Here is a 24,149-nt window from a genome sequence, read left to right on the forward strand (position 1 = left end):
GGGTTGGTCTCGGGCTGCAGGAAATGGGGAAGAACAGCCCCAAACCTGCACCAGCATCGTGGGTGGCAGGTGTTTATGTGGGTGCTGTGGTCCCCATCTGCTCCCGGCCCTTTTCTCCCCCATCCTCTGCCCTCCCTCCCTGCTCCTGCTCTGGGCAGTGTCCCTACTCCCTGGATTACAAGCGAGTATCGCATTCTGGGAGTTGAAGCTTCCCAAACCGATGCTGCTGCTTTGGAAAACTCTTGGTTGGCTGTCTGTAGTTCTGCTACAGCACCTCTGCTGCTTCTCCAGCATGTGAAATTGCTCGCATAAGATGTTTTAAACCATGTCAGTAGTCTCAGCCATCTCCCTCTAAGTCACGTTTCCAGACTTTTGCTCTGCAGAGGCCGCGCTCTCTGCCCCTCCGCTGGGAACTGCTGCACGGCTGGGGCCGTGAGTGCCGAAACGCTCTGCGAGCCAGGGCGAGGTCTCCCCGTTCTCCCTCTGGGGCTCTGCTCTTTCCACCCCAAACTGGTTTTTCGAGTCGATTTTTTTCCAGCGTGCCTCCATCTCCGCAGCTGCTCACCTGCGCTCGGGGAGGAGCCTCCCAGAAAGGGCTCTTTAGGGCTGCCGCCTTCCCCTGCTGAGCCTTGGCACTCCATCCCCGCAGAGCCCAGCAGGACGCCAGCGCCCGCCGCGCCGCCGCCGCCTCCGCGAGACCAGCCGGGACCTCGCCGACATGTTCAAGGGGGTGGGCAAAGGCTCCCCGAGCAGAAGCTCCCCCAGCAAAGGTTCCCCCGCCAAGCCGAGCAAGTAAGTGCAGCCCCTTTTGTCTCTGAAAGCTGCCCTGTGAACCTGGAGTTGGGGACGAGGGGAGGGCTCTTGATGTCTACGAGCGCTTCGGAGCTTTTGGGATTTACCCCAAGACCGTCCCTCTTTGTGGAGCAGCCAGAAAGCCAGGGCTCTCTGGGGGCTGACTGTGTTTTCCTCAAATTTGGTGGGCTTCGTGCTCCAGCCCAGGTGCATCACTGCACCCCTGGGATGCGCAGGGCCTGAGCATGAGCTTAGAGCACTGAGCGGGGAGGCGCAGAGCCCCTTTTCGGCAGGCAGGAGCAGCGAGAACAAGCACGACCTCGTTGTTTGGGTGGAGCAGGCTCGGCTCGATGGCGAGGCAGACGGACGCCTGGATCTGAGGTCCTGGGTTTGAGCCGTGCCTGTTGGGTGAGGCTGGTGGGGTGCTGCCCTGGGAAGGGCGCTCCTGGGACAGGGATGCTCGGGTGGGGATGGGCGAGGGACGGGTTTGCTGGTGCTGGTCTCATCCATCCTGGTGACAGGTGGGGTCTCTGCGGGCCAAGTCACGGAGGTGGCCTCGTTCAGACCAGGCTGAGGTAGCACCAAAAGGATCCGATGGCCACATCCTGCTCTGAGCAGACCCTGTAAGCTTTGGGGAGGGAGATGTGGGACCAGGAGGGGAGGAGATGCTGCCCGGGGAGCTTCTGGAGCGCGCTCATCCCTCCCTTGTGCTGCAGGTCCTAACTCGGGGTTATTTTCCACCTTCCTTCAGCAATTTTGCATTTCCCAGTGTCAGCAGACTAGTTCTGCAGGAATCCCAGGGTAAAAGGCCAGGAAAGCTGTGAAGGGGTGGCTCGGAGGAGAAGGAGGAGGAGAAGGAGGAGGGAGCCTGCAGGAAGAGGGGCCACTGGCACCAGCTGCCCGGGACGCTGCGGCTGCAGCCGCCTGGGTGGGCGCAGCGTGGTGCTGGCAGTGTGGGGTTTGTGGGGCCAAACCCAACATCAGCAAACAGCTGTGGAGGAGGGTGGTGGCTCGGTGCTGCTGGATGGGCAGGGACCTGGGGAAAAGGGGGCTTCTGGCAAAGGTTGAGGTTTCCTCGTGTGACCTGGAAGCTGGTGCCCCACAATTCTGCCCCAGTGGGGCTGAGCGCTCTCAAACTCGATGCAGAGGCAGGCCTGGGGCCTCTCAGAGCTCCAAGCCTCTTGTTTTCAGTCCGTCCAGTGCAATCCATCCACCTCCCCAGCCTATGCTGCTTGTCGGCTTCCTAAACCAGGCTGGGGATTTCTTGTGCAGCTTTGCTGGACAGCTCGCTGCAGTCCCCAGTGTGCCACTGGGGGCTTTGGGCCAGGTTCTCTCCCTGCATGGGCATCGCACCCTAGCAAAGTCCTGCACCTCTTCCTTGTGCAGGATGGAGGCTGGAGCCAGAGCAATTACCGAGCTGGTCGTGCTTGTTTTTGGAGGCACTGACCATCAGATGATGGCTAATTGGTTTGGCCACAGCCTGGGGCTCGGTCAGCAGCATCCTGCCACCTTTAGCTGAGAAAATGAAGGTGGATGAGTTGTCTCAGGACCAGCACATGCTCTGCAGATGGCCCCAAGAAAACTTTGGTGGCCCATAGCTGCTCTTGGTGGCCCAGAGGCTCAGCAGCAGCCGAGGTTCCCTGCCTCCGGGACTCCCAGTTTGCAGCTCCTGGCAGGGACCTCTGGAGCAGGACCTCATCTCCATCCTAGAGGCAGTGGTGCTGAGCTCCCGGGGCCCTCTGCTCGGTGGATGCATCCCGGGGAGCCCGTAGCCACCTCTGGTTTGTGCCCAGCCCTGGGAAGAGTCACACTGCAGGGCTGAAAGGGAAAATTCATGCATAGGTGGAACCGAATCAGATCTGGCTGGACTGGGTGCCTGGGTGTGATCTCTGCAAAGGCTCCGGGTGGGTGGCTTCGGAGGTGGCTGGCAAATTTTCTCCCAGGATGGCCGCTTCAGCCACCGCCTGCCTCTGCTTCTTCCTCTGCAGCCCAAAGCCATGCAGTCCTGGGGGGGGAGCAGGGGCTTGGGGACCTCTCTGCTGTGACCAGATGGGGCTGGAGGGGTAGAGCGAGGACTTGTGCAAGTTGGGGAGCACAGCCCCAGCTCTGGGGTGTCGCTTGCAGCCCAAATCCCTTGGGAAGAAGGAGAGGAGGGGCAGGGTGCAGGGGTGGGTGGGCGCCGTGGCCCCACCGACACGTCCTCTGCCCACTGAGGCACCGTCCCTTGCGTGCAGCTGGGCTGTCCGGGAGGCAGAAAGTGGTATGAGAAATGAAGCAATTAATAACGATAATGACGGTGCTCTGCCTCTTCCAGGCGGGAGATAGCCCTAGGGAGGAGGCCTGCCCTGGCTCCGCAGCGGGAGCTGTGTCCGCAGCGATCCCGGCAGGCCCGTGGCTGCGGCCGCTTACCACGCCTGGGCCCGCTGCGAGCACGGGGAGCTCGTGGCGCCTCGCATCCTGCCCCATGACAAGTTGTCTCCTTGTGGCCCAGGTTTCAGCATCTTCACTCTGAAATGTGGGCCTGGGCTGTGGTCAGCTCCTGTTGTGTGAGGGCTTCTTGGGATAGAAGGGCCTGGTACATGGGATGGGAGGGACGGCCCCGGAGGACGGTGGCATGGCCCCACAGGATGGTGACAAGGCCCTGAAGGATGGTGACATGGCCTACGGGCTGCATGGGTGGATGGAAGAGGCTAGCTTTCCTCTCAGCGTAGCCTGTGGTTGAGACAGGAGGGTCTGTGGTGGTTTGGGCCCTTCTCCAAGCACGCACAGCCTCCTGAGGAACCCGCTTGGTCTCAGCTGAGGACGGCTGACTTGGCCAGGCATGCATTAGGTCTTCACAGGCCACCAGGACAGCGTGAAGACACCCTGCTCCTCCCAGGACTTCTCCTCAGCTTCAGCACTCCCCAAACAACCAGCCTGCCCTCCTGTAGGCCCTGAGGTTGTTCAGCTGCTTGCAGGCTGGAGATCCAGCCCAGCTGCTGGGTGAAGGCTCTCAGCTTCCTCCTCCTCCAGGCTTCCTTCCTTGGTGGGCACAGGCATCTCCCGGACACGTAGAGGAGACCCCCTGTCCTGCTGAGGTGATGCTCTCTGGGGAGCATCGCTTCCTCCCTGAAGGTTGGGTCATTTCTAAGAATGGCCTCGTGTCTAACCTCGAGTGCACCATGCAGAGCCAAGGCTGGGGTGGGCACAGCTGAGCCCCTGCTGCTTCGGGACCAGTAGGAGACACATCGTTCCCACCCTATGACCAGAAGGTTGTTGAGGTCTTTCCAGTCTGTAGTTTTGCTGTGGCGTGGTCTAAACCAAGCTGCTCCGTGCATTTATCCTTGTGAACTGAGGGATGGGGCATCCCAGCATGTCCGTCGGCCAGGGAGGGTGTACAGGTAGGAAAAGGCTTTGTTGGGCATCTCCCCTCTGCAGGAAGGCTGCAGCCTCGCTTCTCCCTGCTCCGAGAGGCACAGAGGCATCGATCCGGGGTCCTGTCACAACGGGGATCAATGTGGGCATCCCAGGTGGGAGCTGAATTCACCCGGGTGTCTCGGGGCACGCTGGAGAGAGGCGCCCGTCCCCCGGGCCGGCAGCCAGCCCATGACTCAGTCGCTCCTCCCTGCGCGGAGTCTGGGCAGGAAACCTGGGTGGTGCTCGAGTATTTGCTCATGGGACACCACCTCATTCCAGGCGTGTCGGGGATGAGTGGGATGTTTTGTAAGCTCCTGGGGAGGGGGGAACCTCCTGGTGCCCCAGCCGGCCGTGTGCTCAGGCTCACAGGCACTGAGCCCTGCTCCGTGCTGCTCCCAGCCACCCTCTTGTGTGGTTTGCGCCAAAAGCACTGCAGCTTGCCCCAGAAAACCCATCCGTGGGCCACAGATAGGGTGGGAAGGATGTTTAAGGGATGGAGAAGATGGATTGTAGCGAGCAGTGATGCTTTGCAGGTGATGAATGTCCTATTTGGGCTGTCTCCACTGGGATTAGACCCCGTGCAGGAGGGCACTGCCGGAGCAAGGCACCCCGTGCGCTTTGCAGGCAGAGAGGCTGGGGCACGGCCGGCTGACGCTGCCAGCCCAAAGCTCCCGAGGGAGCTGGAAGCTGCTGTGTCTCAGGCCCACGCCGCCCTCTTGGGCAATCGCAAACAAGGGAGGAGCTGGAGAAAGGGGAGAGGAGGATGCTGAGAGCAGGAGCGCTGGGCTGCGCCTCCCTGGAGCTGCACGGGCTCGGCTAAGGTCAGTGTGGGCTGTGACTTAGACACCAGCCCGGCTGGACGCAGCTATAACATTAACGGGCACTTTGTCATCACTCGAGGCTGTAATAAGTGAACGTCCAGCATCTGCTCTCACCTTGGGTATGAACCACGGAATGGCTGGAGCCTGCTGGGGCCGTTAAGGGCAGAGCTTCACTTGGCTGGGTGCAGGGACTGGGAAGGAAACGAGCTGGCTGGAGGGCAGATGTGGGTGGCTCCGCAGTAGGGCAGCGCCTCTCTCCTACCTTCCTCCTCCTCAAAAGACGTGAGCTAGGTTGTACCAGCTGGTCCTGAAGAAGTGTCCCCCTACTCTCAGCTGGTCCCATTGTTGCTGCTCCAATTCTTTCGCTCAGGTCTCAGATGACAGCAGGTAACCGAACTCAGCCTCCGCTGACCTTAGTCACTCATGGGCCTAAGTCCCTGGATGATGCTATCGGTCCGCACCCCTGCTCGCCCACATCCTGGCAGCTCTGCACCTCCCTGCCTGGAGGCCAGGGCCAGCTCCATCCCCAAGGGCAGCGCTATCAGAAGCCACAGGACACGAGGACAAAGGTGGCACCGAGCCTTGTGCTTCCTTGTCCGCGGGGAGCTTTAGGGCTGCAGCTACCTGGCTGGGAACCACCCCATGCCCTGCTGGGGGCTCTGGATCCAGTCATTTTGGCAGGGCTCTGGGTGCTTATTCACAGTAAAGGTGATGGATTGTGGTACCGTGTGATGGCATTGAGGTGAGAGACAACAGGGGATGGTCCCCGGGACCTCCAGTGAATCTCCACTGGGGCGTAGGAGGGCTGTACTTGTGCTACGGCCTTAGGAAACTTGTTCCCAAGCCCAGAAAGCAACGTGACTGCAGCAGCTGACGCAGTGCCCAGAGGGGCTCGTAGCCTGTGCTGCAGCTCCTCGCCCACCATGTCCCCATCCTGGGGGGCGTTGGGCTCTGCAGCACCACGTGGGGCCGAAACGCAGAGCACTTTGCAGCTCCGGGCCAGGCTGAAGGACCGTCTTGCCTACCTCTGCCAGCTGCCAAGGGTGGCCAGGCAGAGCAGTGCCTCCAAGCAGGGCAGGCACGTCATGCTGCCTCTGCGGGGTGCTCTCCCGGCCTCCAGCTGTCTGCAGCGCCAGGTCTCCCCAAGCCAGATGTGGTGTCGGTGCTTTTGGGAGCCCTCCAGGGTTTTCTTTTTTTTTTTTTTTTTCCCCTTCCCTCCACTGCTTTTTGAATCCTCCCGAGCTCTGGAGCATCTGCAGTGTCCTGCAGCAAGGAGCCATGCTGTGCAAAAATCCACCACCTACCTGCTGTGAACGCACCGCTGTTATCAGGCCCTGGGCAGTGATGAAAGGGGGTGAGACTTGCCCTCGCCCACCCTCTGCTTTGCTGCTCCCACCCTCAGGTCCTCCACAAATGATCTGGCCGTGCTCATCACCCGCATGCAGACAAACGCCGACCAGGTGGAGAAGGACATCCTGGAGACGCAGGCCAGGCTCACGCAGGTGAGATGTGGCGGAGGGAAGGTGCAAGGCTTTGCCTAGAGATGCAGCGCCTAGAATAACAGATGAGGTGTCTGCTCTGCGCATCAGCTTGCTGGAGCAGGGCTGGGGGCTGACCCGGGGCTGGGGAGGAACCAGGCACCCTGCAGAGCCTCCCAGCCCTTAGGGCTGCATGCCAGGGCCTCCAAAATGTTACCCTTGGTGCGCTACGCTCAGCGCCTCGGGGGGCTGCACCACCTACATCTGCAGTGCCACATCCCAGCCTGGTGGCTCCCAGCAGCCCCACGAGGGCAGCCAGCCTGTCCCATGCTGGTCCCTGGCTGGGAGGGATGCTGAAACTTGGCTGGATGCAAGCTCCCCAGCCATCCCCTTGCACTGGGTTCCTCCGTGGTCGGCGTGCTGAGCATCGAGGCCGTCCTTGTTGTGAGGTCTCTGTGGTCCAAGGCTTTTTTTTCCTCTGTCTTCCCTGGTCCCCAGGATGTCAGCAATCAGCAGAAGAATAAGGCCTTTGAGTTCCAGGCGGAGAATGCCAGGAATCTGAAGGAGGCGGAGACCCTGCTGAAGGACCTCTTCCTGGACGTGGACCGTGCCAAGCGGCTGAAGCACCCTCAAGCTAATGAGATAGAGAAAGAGTGAGTGCAGAGTGGGAGCTGATGGGATCGGGAGCCCCCATCCCAGAGCTGGGATCTAAGCTGAGCTCCGGTCAACGCCACGAAAAGGCAGAGCTTCACCCATCAGCCTTAAAATTGGGGCTTTTGCCAGTGCATTGTAAAGATGATGTGTGCCGTGGCTGCCAGAGCCATCTCCCAGGAGACCCCCGCTCTTGTCAGGGAGCTCTTGTAAAAGCTGCCAGAAAAGTGCAGAGCTAAAAGGCGGCCCCGCTCCCAGGCTCCCCACGCCCAAGGCAAATCCTTTCGTGAAATGGAGACCTGTCCTCAGGCAAGCAGAGAGAATCAGAGGTGGGTGTTCAGGTGTGAGATCTTCAGCTGGCGCCTGGGGCTTGGCTCCCCTTCTCTCTCCAGCCCCTCTAGGTGGAAATCGGGAGGGGAGAATTATTTCCTAGCTGGGAAGGGACAGCCCTGACCTGCTCGCAGCTCTTCCCAGCTTTCTCCTGGGTTGTAATTCCTGGGTGATGGAGAACCCCAGGGCAAGTGCCTCCGCTGCTGAAGGAGGCCAGTGGCATGAAGGGACAACAAAGTAGCCTGGTTTTTTTGGGTGAAATCTGCCTTTTGTCCTCGGCAGCATCCAGCAGCTCCACGACCGCACGACACAGCTGTGTGCGGAGTACCGGGCCCTCTACGAGAAGCTGAACATCCCTGACGTGGGGCCCAGGGTGGACTGGGCGAAGATCCTGGACCAAAAGATGGTAACAGCAGCTGGTTTTTTACGTGTTTCTCCCAACTCCTACAAGGCCAGACGTTGCCTTTAGGGCTCTGCCAGCCATCGTGTGCTCAGTGTCATGCAGGAACGGTGTGGGTCGGTGGTGGAGCTAACTCAGTTGAGCTGGGAGGAGGAAGGGCTCTCCTTCCACGTCTTAAACGCCTCAGGAAGACCTTCTGCATTGACCCACTGAGATTAAGAGCTACCAGAGGAGAATTAAGTAGAGATGCCACAATAAAAGGATGGAGAAGGTGACGTCTCCAAGGACTTCACAGCCATACATCATTGGGTTTCACGCTGCAAGGTCTTGTGTATGAAGTGCCCAGTTTGGAGTCAATTTAGATTCCCTTGAAAACCAGATGGTAATTAAGCACACCCACTGCACATCACCATGGGAAGTGGCTGGTTTAGCTTAGACTTGTACGATGGGGTATATGGCCTGGTTATCTCTGCCCCTCTGTATGGCTGGGGAAGTGGCAGCCCGCAGCAATCATGGCAAACAGCAACAAGATCCCCTCCCTTCCTCCTGGGGTGGTATCAGATCTTTCCTAACCTGCCAGCACGTACTGTGGTTTCTCCCTAAAATATGGTATTTTGCTTTAGTCTCTGCCTAACTCCTTTTGCACAGAAACAAGTCAGCGCGGGACAGTATGGCCCTGGCATATCGGAGCTGGAAAAGCAAATAGCTGAGCACAACATCCTCCAGAAGGAGATCGAAGCCTATGGCCTCCAGATCAAGAACATCCGCTGCGGGGTAAGGCACCTCTCCGACCTCCCCTTGTCCTGTCTGCTTCACAGGGACCCCTGCCCCTGCATCCCACGTGTTCCTTCCCATGGTGAACATCCACCCTCCTTCTGCAGGGGGCATGGGGAGACCTGAGCTCAGGCAGAGCCAGGCAGGTGGTTCCTGTACGATTTCTAAAGCACCTTCCATAAATCAGTTTGACAACATCTATCACTGCTGGTGTTTTGGTAACAGTTTTTTTCTATTATTATTTTTTCCCCTCTTGGTTTTGCCTGTGTAATAACCCAGGATGTGGCAGATTTGAAGAGCCAATACAAGGACTTGCTGGTAAGCTTCTCGGTGGTTTTCTGGGGTCACACAGCAAAGTAATTCCTTTCCTAGTGGGCAGGGAATGCCCAGGTCAGGGCAGGAGCTACCTTTGGTGTTGCACAGTGAAGTCATGTCCCTCATTTTCTTTCCCCATCTCCTCCCCACCTTGGACTGGGTGCAAGCTGAGAACAGGGGCACGCTGTGGGTGAGGTCTGCGCCTCTTCCCTTTGTGGGTCATTGGTCTGGGAGGTGCCTCTGCAGAAAACCCCGTCCCAGCCCGCAGGATGTTCCTGTGGGATTGCAAATGTTGAGGCTTGCGCTGATCCTTAACAAGGACTGCAGAGAGGAAATGACCAACTGGAACAAAGGAGGTGGCCAGGAAGAAGGTGCTGGGTTTAGCCAGCTGGGTCCCTAAGTTCAGTGCTGAAGAACACCTTTGGTGAGAAATACAGCGGAGCTGGGCCTGCTTTCAGACTGCCTGAGGCATCAGCCCACACCTGAGAGTCTGGTTAGACAAACACATCCTGTTTGTGAGGCAGGGAAAGGCCCCATCAGATAAGAACGAGTGGCAGCAATGTCTCACCCAGGTCTCTGGGAATCTCCTAGGGGGTAGCAGGGCGAGCAGGGTCCTGGGGAGCAGGAGGGGAAGGGGCTCTGCGGCCTGAACACCAACACCTTCTCTTTCCTCTGTGCACGGGCAGAAAGCTTCCATCTGGCGCGGGCAGAGCCTGGGCAGCCTGTACCACCACCTCCAGGGCTGCACCAAGGAGCTGGGCTACCTCACCGAGCAGCAGACCAGGATCCTGAAGCAGGACTGGAGCGACCAAATGATGGACGTCCAGAGCGTGCGGCGGGAGTACGAGGTGAGCTCCTGGGGACAGCAGCTGTCACGGGCTGGCCAAGCCTGGTGTGCAGGCTTTGCAGGATGGATCCCAGCATCCTGGAGGTCACCACCAGCCTGGAGCCTGGTGGCACAGGAGTGGAGGCAGAAGAGATGCTCTGGGAGGAACCAGGGTTTGGGATGAGCCACGCAGTGCGTCCCCTCCTGTCCCCTGAGCTGGCACATGGGATCATACAGGAGAGTGCTGTCTGATGTTGGGTGCAGAGCTGTCAGTGGTCAGAGGGGAGGGAGAGGTCTGGCATCGTGTCAGCCTTGGTGTCCAAAGTACAACACCCAGTGACTGCTTTCTGCCGGGACCAGGAAGAACTGAGAGTTAATTGCCTAGGAAAATGCACTTTGAACAAATGCCCTGATGCTTCCATAGGCCCAAGCGTGCCTAATTTGTTTTAGTTATGCTTAGCACCTTCCTATTAAAAAAAAAAAAAAAAAAAAAAAGACAAACCAAAACAGATGTCTGTGCTTTGGGAGCCTGTTCTCTGCTGCGTGGGGTTTGGAGGCCCAGGAGGCTGCTCCGCGCTCCCTGCGTGCTCCTGCTGTCATGAAGTGTCTCTTCCCCTTTAGGATTTCAAGTCCAAAGAGCTGCTCAGCCAGGAGGAGTTTGTGAACAACCTTCAGGATGATGGGGACAGGATGATTGAACTAAAGCACCCAGCTGTCAAACCTATCCAGGTGGGGAAAGGGGTTGGGGGATTCCCTAGAAGAGAACAAGAGTGCTTTACATAATCTGTGCTCCAAGAGCCAGGGGATGGGTTGGAGGAGACCTCTTCACGTCTTCTGCAGAGCTGCTATGTTACACTTTTCCCCACATTGTACCAACTGTACTGCAGCACCCCTCTGTCTGCTTTGGCCCCATGGGGAGGTTGGGGGGCAGTGCAGGGTCTTCACCCCCTTCAGAAACCTCCAAGGCACGGTGGCTGACGTCTGTGTGCTGGGGCCTGTCAGCTTCTGGGCTGGTGCGCAGATATCTGGTCAAATGCAGCCACGTTCACCCTGCGAAACTCATGGTGTGATGTGGCATGAGATCCCCCAGGTGAAACCAGCTCCTGGCCTCCAAGGTTGTGCTCCCAGGGCTGCAGACACCGTGGGCAGCCGAGGTGGACTCGCGACCCCCTGCACCAGAAACCCCTTGAGAAATGGTGGCTGCTGTGTGGGAGCCAGGTCCTTGAGGAGCAGTGCCCTTGCTCAGATTCAGGATCAGGCGATGCCTGGGAATAGCTCTGCCTCTGCTCAGCAGCGGTCTTTATCCCTCCTCTGACCTCTGGGACTCCTGGGGAAAGGAGGCCAGGGGTGAGGTAGGTGGGACCAGCTGGAGCCCACTGAGTTGTGCTCTGTCCCACCGCAGGCTCACCAGGAAGCCTTGAAGAACGAGTGGCAGAATTTTCTGAATCTCTGCATTTGCCAGGAGAGCCAGCTGAAGAGCGTGGAGAACTATAAGAAGGTAAAAAGCAGTGAGGAGACCGTGGGGATGCACGGTCAGGCCAGAGTGGGCAGGCTGCGCATGGGAACAGAGCCAGCAAAAGGATTAATATGGGATCCTTTGCTTTGTCAGGGTATTTTATTTGCACCTGGTCAGGGTATTCTGGGGAAATGCCTCTCAAAACATGGTCCTTCAGTGAACGACTGGCTCCCAGCCCTGCTGCTGGGACCAGTTGGTGCGCTGGCTCGGAGGTGCAGGGGAGGGTTTGCTCACTGTTGTTACCTGGTACGTGTCTGCTGACAGGGATTATTTCTGTGGTGCAGTCCTTGTCCAAGGTCACGCTCTGAGGTGGTCTGTAGGGTTTTGTGAGCCCCAGGTTGTGGGAGAGTGGCTGGGAACTGAGGCACGCCACCAGACCTGGACACACTAATGTCCTCCCACCTCTAACCATTTTCCTACCCGTGTCTCCAGTTCCAGGATGACGCTGAGGCCGTGAGCCTCTCCCTGACGAAGATGAACTCTGACCTGGACACCAAATACAGCAAGTTCAACAAGGACAGCCCTGGCGTGGTGTCGGACCTGCTGCTTCAGCTGGAGGTGAGGTCTTCGGGGCTGGTGGCACCAGCCAGGCCTGGGGGACCTTGGGTCTCAGGCACAGATCAACCCTCACAGCCATGCTGGTAAATAAGTGTGGGGAAAGGGAAGAGGTGTGTAAATAACCCCCCTGGGACAGCTCGTCCTGCCTCTGTGCCAAGAGGGGAAGGCCCATGGCAATACTCTGCTGGATCCCTGTGGCCCCAGAAGGGCCTCGCTGCTCCTGCGGTGGGGCAGTGACCCCTGGGGAGGCAGTCTCCATCAGGGACACGTATCCAAGCCCCAGGGCACTGTCAGAGTACAGGAGAAGCACAGGGAGGAGCTGTGTTGTCCTAAACGTGAGGTATTTGGGTTAGAGGGCCTGCAGAGAGTGTGAGCTGCTGGCACCCAAGCAGCAGGGAGAGGTCCTGCCATCTCCTCAGCTCTGCCGTGAGTCAAGAGCGAGGAGGGAATAGAGAAATCTGACCTCGGGGGCGAGATACAGGTTGGGAAGGAACATTTGCCTGGGAGAGAGGGAAGGGACGTATTCGGTGTGGTGTCTTCCCATGCGTTTCACTGCCAGGAGGTGCTGGGATCTCGGTAACTTCTGACACTGGAATGCAGCCACCTCTTGGCAGGTCTCTGCTCCTCATCTGAGAAGGAAAATCTTCCCCGGGAGATTTAATATGACACTGTGGGATCACCTAAGGTTAACTCAGGCTGTCCTTTCAAGGGCAGATCTCCTGTGAGCGAAGAAAACAGAGGAGAGCGTTAGTAACAGAGGGAGAGGAAGGGACATGGGTCAAGAACAGAGAAACTCCTGACTCCACCCTAGGAATGACAGCACAAGGACAGACAACTGGCCCCAAAGTACCCATGGCAGTGTAATCCCCTTTCTCCTCATCCAAGCCTGATTATAACCACTGTCTTCCCTGCTTTGTCTAGAATGAGGAGAAGGCAGTGAAGCAGGCAGAGAAGAGCATCGCTGACCTGAAGAGGAGGAGCAAAGAGATCAGCCCTCTGAAACTGCGCAGGATGCATCCCTCCCAGCCCCTCTCCTTGGACACGCTGTGTGACTGGGATGCTGGGGAGGTGAGGGCTTGGCTAGCGGTACCCTCCGAAGTGTCAGGCAACTGGATTCTTCTCTGAGTGCTCCAGATCTTCCTTCCATGGCGGGAGGTCCTGGGCTAGCACTGGAAAGCCAAGCCTTCGGGTTTTGTGTCTGTCCCAGGTGCAGCTGACCAGAGGTGACAAGTACATTCTGAAGGACAACAGCAACCCCGAGATGTGGGTGGTGCAGAGCAGCACTGGCATGGTCCAGGAGGCACCTTCTGCTTGCTTCTCCATCCCTCCACCAGACCCTGAGTCCATTGACAAGGTCAACAGGTGAGTCTGCCGTGGAGAACCTGACCCAGAGACACATTCAGGCTTGCTCCTCGGTCCTCGCCATCCCCTGACTGCCTAAACTGCAGAGATATAGTAGCTGGGAACAGAGCCATTGATCAGCTCGTATGAAACGCCACCTGGTCGTCCTGTTGCTGAGGGCTTGTTCCCTAAGCCCCACTGTCTTGTCCAGTTTCCTGCCATCCTTCGTCAGCATTGCACACTGTACGGATCTTGCTGTCAAAGAGCTTTCTGGCAGACAGGCCTGATTTCTTCACCCAAACATGTGACTTGCATAGGTTTGACTAAATTCATTGCAGAATCAGTCTGGAGCTTGGGACTTGCCAAACAGGACGGAATTATCTGTGCTATCTCCTCTCCGCCAGCCCCAGCTGGAGACTGGAAAACATTCCTCGAACCACCGTGCACTTTGCTGCCTGTTTGCTCAGTCGGTTTCTGAGGTTCCCACAGACGGGGGGGGATAATGCAGTGAGCTTTTGGCGTTCCATTTTTATCATGTCCCCAGGTGCTTAGATAAACCAGCACTGCTTATGTGCTGCCAAAACTCTGCCCACAGCCCGAATCCAGCATCACTGGGCATGCCCGTGATGGGAGTTTAGTTCCCAAGTCATGCAGGCATGATTATTGCGTTGTGCTGCTCTTGCTGAGCAAAAATCCCTCTTCACACATCCCACGTTACTGATTTTTTTTTGTTTTTACGGACGTCATGCATGTTCATGTTTTAAAACAGAAAAGGAGAACTTTGTAATATCCTCCTAGCTATCAGCTCTGCAGGTATTGTCCCGAAGCTCCTGTCCTTTTCAGGCTGCATCTGGCACCTTGCTTTATTTCCCAGTGTTTACTTCTCTTCCTGCAAAAAAAACATTTGTCTTTGTCTTATTTCCCAGCCTCGGTCCCTCTGCATGGAGTTCTGCAGGGGCTCATCTGTCCACAGCTAGGCGAGACTCGGACTTCCAGATCAGCAGCCACAGAAGCAGCTCCTGTGCTTGCTTCCTGCAAAGCACTGCAGTGGAGTGAACTACATTTCCAGCTTTGTTAGCTTCTGGCGAGAGCTGGGAAACACTGGCTCTGCTGGGAGAAATTAGCTAATCAAACCAACTCTTGTTGCTTTCCCCTTTCTTGAGGGGTCTCTCTGAGCTGCAAAAGGCTGCGAGCTCCCACACTGCGCCGGGTCAGGCTCTGCTGGGGCTTGCCCCGTGCCGTGGTTTCCCAAGCTGCCGGCTGATGTGGATTCTTCTTGCTCGCAGGCTGGAAGGGGAGCTGAGTGCAGTGAAGCAGAAGCGAGCAGCAGCTCAGAGCACCCTGAGACGCAGCCACAAGGAGACGGTGCAGCCCAGCCAGCAGGGTACGTCTGCTCGTGGGTCGAGCCCGCTGCAGAGCTGGCTGGCAGCCTGCGGGTCGGCGTTAGGATGCCTTACATCCTGAAGAGAGCAGGGAAGGGGTAACCCAAGTCGTGATGCTGCCAAGGGCTCACTGCCTGGTCTTGGGGAATTCACTTCAGCTCCTTGCTGCTGTTCTCAAACACCTGGGATAGGTGGGGATGTGCCTATCCAGAAGCCTTAATTAAATCTTTGGGGTCTGGGTCTTTGCACTAGCTGGGGGTGTGCAATAAGGAGGTAGCAGTGGCTGAATCCCAACCCCTGGGAGCTGTGTTATTCCTACAGCTGCGAATCCAAAGCTCCCACTGAAGGGACTGTGTCTGCATGGCAGCACGTGGCCATCCTTGTCCCTGCCTTGGACATGAGCTCTGGCTGGTCAGTGCAGAGGGAAAGCTGTTTTCCCAAGCCTTTACCACAGGTAGACGCACACATCTGCATCATGCTGTGTGAGTTAGAAAAGTTAACTGAATAATTTATGGCTGCGTAAACCCCCGCTCTCAGGATAAGCCCCTGTGTGTTTCAGAGCTGCAGCCCACACAGGGCAGAGCTTTGCAGCAGGGCTGTCAGAAGAAGTCGCTGGAGCTTTGGGGATCATGCTTGGGAGAGCTCAGGGAAAAGGGCTGTGTACCAAGACTGGGCTGGCAGATGAGAAAAGGGACTTAACCCACGCGCTCTCTCACTAGCTCTGCCCAGGAGCCCCCCGGTAGTCCAGGATGATCCCCAAGCTGATCAGCTTCTCGGTAGCCTGGATCGTGTGGGCAAGGACCTGGTCCAGGTGGAGAAGGAGGTCCTGAACCGAGTGAGGTCTCCAGTGAGCTACAGCGACCCCACAGACGACCTTGTCAGGAGGATCAAACACCAGCAGGTGGGCACTGCAGCAGGCAGGCTGGAGCAGGATGAGTATGGTAGCACCGTAACTGGTACCCAGAACAGAGCTGACAGGGGAATTACACGGCTGGTGCTCTGGGGGAGAAAACCTTGCTGCAGTTGCAGGAGTTTTGGGCTGGCTTGAGCCCTTGGAATGGGGCTGGTTAAGGCAGACCCTAGAGGAATGTGTCCCTTTCCCTTGGCTCAGCTCTGAAGCAGGATGTCCCATTCGTGTCAGAGCAGTGGACCCAGACAGTCTTGGGAAGTTCCCAACCTTGCCATGGGGATGCTGTCACCACCACTCTCGAGTCTGTAGCATGAAAGACAACGGGATAGAAGGAATTAATCCAAGGGCTGGCTTTGGTTCCCCTGATGGCGAATACAGCCTGGTAGATGTGAAGGGCACAGGAAAAGACACAGTGCCCTGGAGCCCCCTTCCTTTTCTCTGGGAGAAGCTCTGTTCTGTAGTAGTTCAATGTATTGCATCTTCGTCCATGGGTATTTACCTGTCCCTGGCAGAAGGATGGGCTCAGGCAGGTAGCTCTTCCATCTTTCTTCCGCACACCCTGCCATTGCCAGACAGCCACCGTCTGGCTGGGGCTGTGCCCCGAGGGACGGCACCTCATGAGAGGGCTCTACCGCACCCTTAGCCCCACAGCAAAATCCACCCCTGAGGGAGACACCTTTTCGCAACAGCCCTGTTATGACTACGTTGGGTGACTCTGCTCCCATCTGATGTGCCAGGAAACAACAAAGAAACTTGAGACCCTGGGGGCAGCCAAGGATGCCTTGCAGAAGGAGTGTGAGAGCTTCCTTTCCAAGAAACCCACCAGCACCTCGGCCTCCCAGCTGCCTGTCACGCTGAATGCCCTCAGGAGCAAGTACAGCGATGTCAATATGCTCTCCAGCCTGTACAACGAGAAGTGAGTGGCGGTGGCAAGGCCTGGCGGGGATGAGGGGAACAAGATGGCACGCAGATGTGTCAACACAAGGCCTTGAGAGAAAATGCACGTGGTCTGTGTGGGCATTGGCTGTGGCCTATCCAGCCCAGGGGAGGTTGGGAAGCTTCCATCCATCATCAGAGGCATCCCCACAGGATTTTCTGTGTGTAATGTGTGGTCGGTCCCCCCCAGGCATGGAACGCCCACCGCAACGGGTGCGTGTCCCAGCCCTGCTGTGTGCAGGGAAGTGCAACGCGTCTGTGTGGGCAGCAGAGTGGGGTTGTGAGTGCATATTGCTTGTTCCCTGCCATGCTGCAGGAGCTTTGTCGGTAAATAAGCTTAAACCTGCGGAATCAGAGAGAAGAGGGAAAGAAAGGGGTCTTCTGCAGCTAACCTTGTGTCGTTTTTCCCTTCCCCAGGGCTAAGGCTGCCCTGAACCTGGAGACTCAGATTGAGAACACAGACAAGATCATCAGCACGTTTGAGGCCAAGCTGGCTCAGGATAGCATCATTCCTGCGTCCCCCAATGCCCTGCAGGATCGGGCCAATGACCTGCAGGTAGGGGAACGTCGGGCTCTTTGTTAGGGAGGGGAGATCGGTGAGCCCTGCTAGCACTTGTGGGGAGAGCTGGGCTTTGAGCACTCTGAGGCACTGGTGACGGAGCCCTTCTAAGGATTCATTCCTGGAAGGCTCTGTGTTGGTTTTGTACGCTGACCTACACTCACTTCACTGCAGAATGCTCTGTCCCTCCCAGACTACATTTGTGGTCCTTAAAATCCACTACGCACCCCTTAGCTTCTAACCTGCCTGCCCTTTCTTCTGTGTGTTGTCCATTGCTTTGCCCTGTATCCATCCTGCCCCTTTCCTGCTCCCAAGCTCCCTGCTCCATCGTTAGCTCTCACCCTTGACTTGCAGTGATCCTTTTTTGACTTCCCCAAAACTTCTCCCTTCTGCTCCATGCTCCATCCAACCCACCTTGCTTCCCACCTTCTTTGCTGTCTAAGCCTCATTTCTCCATCTCTTCCATGCTGTGCGTGTGTCTTGGAGAGTCTGGCTAGCCCCCAGGTGCTGCACGCTTAGGGATGGTGCTAAGGAGGTATTTGGGGCACTGACTGGTGCAAACCTGGAGGCATCTCGTTCCCCTGCAGAAGATGAAGCGAGACCTGGTGGCCCAAGAGGAGTGTGTGCTGAAGCTCAACCGGGGGCTGAAGGACGCTGAGCACAGCTGCAGCGCCGTGCAGAACAACTTCCAGGAGTACTGCCCTGACCTGCCCCGGCAGAAGCGGGAGGTGCAGCTCCTCAACGATCGCTACCACGCCGTGGCAGACCAGCTGGACCAGCGGTGAGGAACATCACCATTGGTGGTGAAATTCACCGTGGTGTCTTTTTAGGAACTTGCACATGAATCTTTACCCTTGCCCTTAATGTTCCTGTTCACCTCTGTGCCGTGCAGAGAGAAGACCCTCAGAAATATCAGCCTCACCTACCAGCAGTTCCAAAACTCCAATGAGAACCTGATGTTCTGGATGAACAACCTACCCAAACACCAAGTGAAGACCACGGATGGGCCAAGCCAGATCAATTACAAGCTGCAGGCACAGAAGGTGTGTTCCAGGGCAAGCACCCCAACCTGTAACATTACAAGCACGGGAGGAGTTTGCTTTTGTGAATGGCACGCCAAGTGGTACCAACCAGCTCCTCGCTGTGTGCTGCACCTGCCCCAGAGCTGGAAAAAGGAGACAATGGCTTGCAGCACACGGATGATTTATCTTGCCCAGCTGTGTTCATCTACAGAGCTGGTGTTCTCATCTGTGGTAGTCACCCCAAGGTTGATACCCCCTGCACAGAGAGAGCACACGCAGCTCCTGAAAGATAGCATCTGAAATGCTACCTAGGGCTGAGATGTTGCACCCAGGCCCTGCATCTTTCTCTCCTTGAGCAGATCCTAAGCTGACTAGCTCAGGTGATGAGATGTGGGGGTCTCTGGCTGCTATTCCAACCTGTTCTTAACATCACGCATCTCTCCTGCAGAGGCTGGTGGAGGAAATCGAAAGCAAGGAGCCTGAGAAGAACACAGTGGTCAGACAGTCCCGGAACGTGCAGTCCACACTCAATGTATGGTTGGGTTTTCCCGTGTAACACTCCCTTATCGTCATCTCACCTGAGAGATCCCAGCTGATTCTTCTGTTTCTGCTCTGAACAGGACTATGAACTCCAAGCAGGCAAATACAGCTCTTCTCTGGACCCTACCCTGACAGACTTTGCTGCAAAGAGGCTGCGTGTAACCCCACTGCAAGAAAGCATCCAGGCCCAGGTAAAATGTTAAGATAAAGGCACAGAAAATATTTTCTAGCTCCTTACCCAAGCCCTGTGTGCTCTGCAAGGCCTTAATCCACTCTTACAGCCGCAGTTGATCATTATTCTAAGCCCAAGGACAAATGTCATCAGCGATTTCTTTGTCTATGGGGCAAAGCAGCAAGTGAGATCAGGAATTAAGAATGTTTCTGGTACCTTTGGCTGAGGTTGCTGATGATGCCTTCTTAATATATTGTGCATGAAGATAAATGCTACAGTGTAGGTGTGTGGGCTTGCACAGGCATCTCTCGATGAACACAAATTTGATGGTCCCTTCCAAACCCTTTTATTTACGCATTCTCTGTTTGGAATCAACAAGAATAATGTAGATCATTGCTGTTTTGCTGTATATCCCCTGAGATTTGGGTATAACTTGGTATTCGAATAAAAAGGGAATAAAAATCAGCCAACGGGGCTGTGCTAGGGTGAGTGGGACAAGGCTCTCACGGCTGTTTCTTTTTCAGGAAAATGATGCAACCAAGCTCTACATGGAGCTGGCAGCAGAAAATAAACAGCGGCTCCGCTGGCTGGAGTTTGCCAAGAAGATTGTTCAGAAGGTACCAGCTAAGAGCTTGTGGCAGGGTTGGGGTACTCTAGATCGGGGTTGGAAATGATCTTTCCAAAGCTGTCACCATCTGCTCAGCCTGGGATCTCCCCCACCCCTCTCCAGGTCTCCACATCCAGGCGTTAAGAAGGACAGGAATGGAAACCACTGAGCAAAGACTAAAGTAACAACAGTTTCACTGTAGCTGATCTCAGCTTGTGACATTCGTCACTTCTGTGGGCCCTAAACTCTAACTGAAGCTGTAGTTTTTGCTAGAAAAAAATACTTAAACTAGGAATGTTAACTCCTGTTTTCAGCCATGCCTATTCAGCATCCATGGGTTGAGAATTTCACATTCATCTGTGAATGTGGCTGGAACTTTGTGCTCACACACTTCTGGAATCACTTCCAGGCAGTAGGATTTTTATGCCTTTCTAGGGCTTGATTCACCTGTAGGGAAGTTCTCCGGTCTGGATGGCTTCTATTCAGTGTGCTCATGAAGGACAGGAGATTAAATGGGGATGCTCTGTGCTGTTACCATCACCACGCTGCGCAGCACGAACTGGCCAGGTTATCCTCCCGCAGCTCCGAGGCAGCACAAAGCACCGCTGTGGGCTGCTGCAGCATCTCCCTGACAGGTGGAAACTCTTTAAGACGTCAGTTGCTTGAGATGGTGTTAATGTGTCCTCATCTGTCATTTACAAACAGCCTCATCTGGAGGCTGTCAGGTTTCTGTACCAGTTCTGCCTCCTGCCATGCCTTGTCATAAAAAAGGCTTCCGTGCTTGATTCAGAGAGTGACTTGGTTTCCCTGGCTATTATTTTTATTTAAATTCTTTTTTCTTTTCTCCTTGCAGAAGGAAGTGCATGAGGATATTCAGGTTGTACGTGAGCAAACCCAGCAGTCTGAAAACAAAGCCATGTCGAGCAGGGAATCTGAGGGGCTGAAAACGCAGCTGGAGGAGGAAAGGAGAAAAGTGGCCAAGATAGAAGAGGACCTGGAGGAACACAGGAGCAAGCTGCTAATGTTGAAGACTCAGAGGCCTGTTGAAAGAGTGGAAGAAAAGGAGGTGGTAGAATACTACAGAGACCCACAGCTGGAGAGCAGCCTGTCTAAGATGACACAGCAGATTGAAGAGGAAGGTAAAAAGAGGCTGAACCTGCAAGAAGACATTGAAGCGATGAACCAGAAGCTTGCGCAGATGGAGAATGAGAAGAAGGCAGTTCCTGCCCAGCTCCTCACCAAAGAGATAACAAAAATTGAAAAAGATCCAAACCTGGATAGTCAAGCAGCCAGTCTTCGTCAGGAGATCAAGCGTCTCCAGGAGGAAAGCTTGGCTGCTGCTTCTGAACTCGAGCAGCGTAAGAGAGAGCTGCATCAGCTAGAGCGAAAGCAGCCCAACATCCGAGAGAAAGTGGTGGTGAAGGAGCTGATCAAACTGGAGAAAAACCCAGAAATGCTGAAGTCCGTTAGGACCCTGCAGCTACAAATTGATGAGGAATCCTTCAAGAGAAAGTCCGCAGAGGAAGCAATAGTGAAGGTGAAGAATAAGATTGAGGAGGTGGAAAGACTAATTGAAACAGCAGAACCCAAAATTATCGTGAAGGAGGTGAAGCAGGTAGAGCAGGACCCAGAGTTACTGAAAGAGTCTACCAAGCTTAAAAACCTAATTGAAGAAGAGAGGAGCAAGAATTTAATGCTTACAGGTGAGCTGGGAGAGCTGCAAAGCCAGTACAGTATTGCAGAGAAGCAAAAACCAAGGGTAGAAGTTAAAGAGAGGGTCAATGAAATTTTCCTGGTGGATCCTGAAACAGAGCAGGAAATTGCTCACCTGAAAAGAGAGCTGCAGGAAGTTACCCTGAAAAGGACAAAGATTGACAGTGAAGTGGAAGAGGCCTTAGCAGAGCTCAATGTCCTCAGGTCACAGAAACCAGTGGTGGAGCTTAAGGAGGTCATAGAGGAGGTGGTGAAACATGAGAAGAGTCCAGAAATTCTTAGAGAAATCGACAGGCTAAAACAACAGCTGAATGAACTAGTGAACACCAATGGCAGGACCCAAGAGCAGCTCATTAGGCTGCAGGGTGAAAGGGACGAGTGGAAGAGGGAGAGATCCAAGGTGGAAACCAAGCTGGTCAACAAGGAAGTCATCCGATATGAGAATGACCCACTCTTGGAAAAAGAAGCTGACCGCCTCCGCCAAGAAGTGCGTAACATGTCTCAAAAGAGGAGAGCTGCAGAGGACGCTATCTACGACCTGCAGAATAAATACATGCTCCTGGAGAGGAGGAAGCCAGAGGAAAAGGTCATTGTCCAAGAGGTGATTCTTACTCAAAAGGATCCAAAGCTCCGAGATGAGCACAACAGGCTGAGCCGGAGCCTGGACGAGGAGGTGAGCAACAGGCGCCGTATGGAACGTGATGTGCAACAGCTTCGTGCGCTGGTGGAAGAGCAAGAGAAGCTGCTCAACTTTCAGGAGGATCGAAGCAAGAGGCTTGCGCTGGAAAAAGATATGAGGCAAATTACCTTGAGGATAAAGGAGCTGGAGGAGAGCCCAGCCCCGGTGCAAGAAAAGATCATTATGGAAGAAGTGGTAAAGCTGGAGAAGGACCCAGTCCTCGAACAGTCTGCCAGCAACCTGCGCCTGGAGCTGGACCGTGAGAAGATGGAGGTGCTGAACTTGCAGAGAGAGTGCAAGAACCTGCAGATGCAAATTGACGTCCTGCAGAAAACAAAATCCCAGGAGAAGACCATCTACAAGGAGGTGATTCGAGTGGAGAAGGACAGAGCACTGGAGAGTGAACGCGCACGCATCTGGGAGCTGCTGAGCAGGGAGAGAGGGGCCAAGCAAAAGGCTGAAGAGGAGGTGCGGAGGCTCAGGGAGAAGATTGAGAGAGCTGAAGGCATGAAGAGGACATGGGCTCGCGAGGAGACGGAGCTGCAGAAAGCCAGGAACCTGGCCATCCAGGAGAGAGCCAACCTGGAGAGCGAACTGCGGGAGCTGGAGAGGCAGAAACAGCAGAAAGTCCTTTTCCTGCGGGAGGAGTCCAAACTGCTCAACCAACGGACTGAGAGTGACAGGCAGAAGAAGAAGCAGCTGGAGCATGAGTTTTCCCTGCTGGAGGCAGACATCCTGAGGGAGAAGGACCAGATCTACAACAAGGAGAGGTTCATCCGAGATCTCCAGTCAAGGGTCAGTCGGGAAGAAATTAATCATGAGACCCAGATGAGAGAGACGAACCTCTCCACCAAGATCTCCATATTGGACCCTGAGACGGGGAAGGATATGTCCCCTTACGAAGCCTATAAGAGAGGTATCATAGACAGAGGCCAGTATATCCAGCTGCAGGAGCTGGAGTGTGACTGGGAGGAAGTCACCACCCTGGGCCCGAACGGGGAGGTCTCGGTTCTCCTGGACAAGAAAAGCGGGAAGCAGTACTCCATCGACGATGCGCTAAGGCTGAGGAGGATCACCAAGGAGGAGTACCAGCTGTACCGGGACGGCAAGATTCCCATCTCTGAATTCGCCTTGCTGGTGGCCGGGGAATCTAAGCCTCTGTCATCCCTTTCTATCGGCTCCATCATCTCCAAATCCCCGCTCCAGTCACCCACCACCCACCAAACCCAAAACTTCTTCCCCTCACCCTCGCAGAAGGGCTTCTGTGATGACACGTGCCCCATCGCCGGGGTGTACGACACCACCACTGACACCAAGTACAACATCAAGACTGCTGTGGCGAAGAAGCTGCTTGATCCCATGACAGCTCAGAAGCTCCTGGAAGCCCAGGCTGCCACGGGGGGCATCATAGACCTCATTTCTCGGGACCGGTTGTCAGTCCACAAGGCAATCGAGAGGGGGCTGATCGACAGGACCTACATGCAGAGACTGCTCAACGCCCAGAAAGCCTTCACGGGGATTGAGGACCCAGTGACCAAGCGGAGGCTGTCCGTGGGGGAAGCAGTCCAGAAGGGGTGGATGACCAGGGACAGCGCTTTCCCCTACTTGGAGGTCCAGCATCTAACCGGAGGACTCATCGATCCCAAGAAAACTGGTCGCATCCCCGTGCTGGAAGCCGCCCAGACAGGGATGATAACAGGCGACCTGGCCAACAGGCTCCAGGATGAGTCCAACTACGAGAAAGATCTCATTGATCCTGTCACGAAGGAGAAGATAAACTACAAGGAGGCCATGGCTCTCTGCCAGAAGGATTCGCTGGGCAGCCTCCTGCTGCTCCCGGCAGCCTCGGAGGGCTACCAGCCCTACCACCAGGTGAGCCGCTCCCCCAAGCTCTCACGGTTCAGGCACTGAATGGGATTCAGGCGAGCACTGGACCCGGTTCCTTCCGGAGTTCATCCCTTCGAAAAACCTCTCCCCACAGCAGCGATCACAGGAACGGAGCATCTAGCATTTAGGGCTGCATATTCTTCTGTCTTAGCTATCCCTGCTTCCCAGCGCAGCTTGTTCGTGCGAGGAAGAAAAACGTGATCGTGGAAGGACCTGAGCACGCGGGGTCCCCGCCGCCCCGAGGCGATGCTGTGACTGCAGAGGGGGTTTGCTTGCAAGAACTTCTTCTGGCAGCAGGTTAAACATGGTTGTGCCCAGAAAGGGGGGGAGAGGCAGAGTGTTTTCAGGCTGGGTCATTCTTCTGCATGCAATAAACGTAGTAAGTGTGTTTCTGTGGCTGTGTTCTCTCTGCAGCCCGAGGCTGCAAAGTGGCCAAAGGTAAGGCTGGTGCCCCCATGCAGTCGTGTGCCCTGAGGCCCCATCTATAGAGGGTTCGCTGCTCCTTGCTCCCCCAATCTCACAGCACTGAACACCCTAAATTTCT

General features: G+C 55.7%; 1 protein-coding gene across 1 annotated transcript; it reads left to right on the forward strand.

The window, feature by feature from the left end:
- Nucleotides 1-564: 564 nt before the first annotated feature.
- Nucleotides 565-23,993, forward strand: EVPL (envoplakin). Its single transcript, XM_013179244.3, has 22 exons — nucleotides 565-792; nucleotides 6,412-6,511; nucleotides 6,986-7,140; nucleotides 7,751-7,874; nucleotides 8,517-8,642; nucleotides 8,922-8,960; nucleotides 9,644-9,805; nucleotides 10,405-10,512; nucleotides 11,186-11,281; nucleotides 11,732-11,857; nucleotides 12,779-12,925; nucleotides 13,065-13,219; nucleotides 14,485-14,582; nucleotides 15,300-15,481; nucleotides 16,228-16,406; nucleotides 16,844-16,982; nucleotides 17,573-17,766; nucleotides 17,878-18,028; nucleotides 18,456-18,539; nucleotides 18,628-18,738; nucleotides 19,244-19,336; nucleotides 20,180-23,993. Exons 1-22 carry the CDS (start codon nucleotides 719-721, stop codon nucleotides 23,627-23,629), a joined length of 6,093 nt encoding a protein of 2,030 aa, XP_013034698.3. The 5' UTR covers nucleotides 565-718; the 3' UTR covers nucleotides 23,630-23,993.
- The last annotated feature ends 156 nt before the right edge of the window (nucleotides 23,994-24,149 follow it).

The sequence above is a fragment of the Anser cygnoides genome, chromosome 19, assembly GCF_040182565.1.
Source record: "Anser cygnoides isolate HZ-2024a breed goose chromosome 19, Taihu_goose_T2T_genome, whole genome shotgun sequence".
NCBI lineage: Eukaryota > Metazoa > Chordata > Aves > Anseriformes > Anatidae > Anser > Anser cygnoides.

What these genes read in the sequence shown, in the direction of transcription:
- EVPL (XM_013179244.3), top strand. Translation starts at nt 719, where the DNA reads ATGTTCAAGGGGGTGGGCAAAGGCTCCCCGAGCAGAAGCTCCCCCAGC. An exon ending in GTGACTGGGATGCTGGGGAG is followed by an intron (nt 12,926 to 13,064) that starts GTGAGGGCTTGG and finishes TGTCTGTCCCAG; the next exon opens with GTGCAGCTGACCAGAGGTGA. An exon ending in ACGTGCAGTCCACACTCAAT is followed by an intron (nt 18,540 to 18,627) that starts GTATGGTTGGGT and finishes TGCTCTGAACAG; the next exon opens with GACTATGAACTCCAAGCAGG.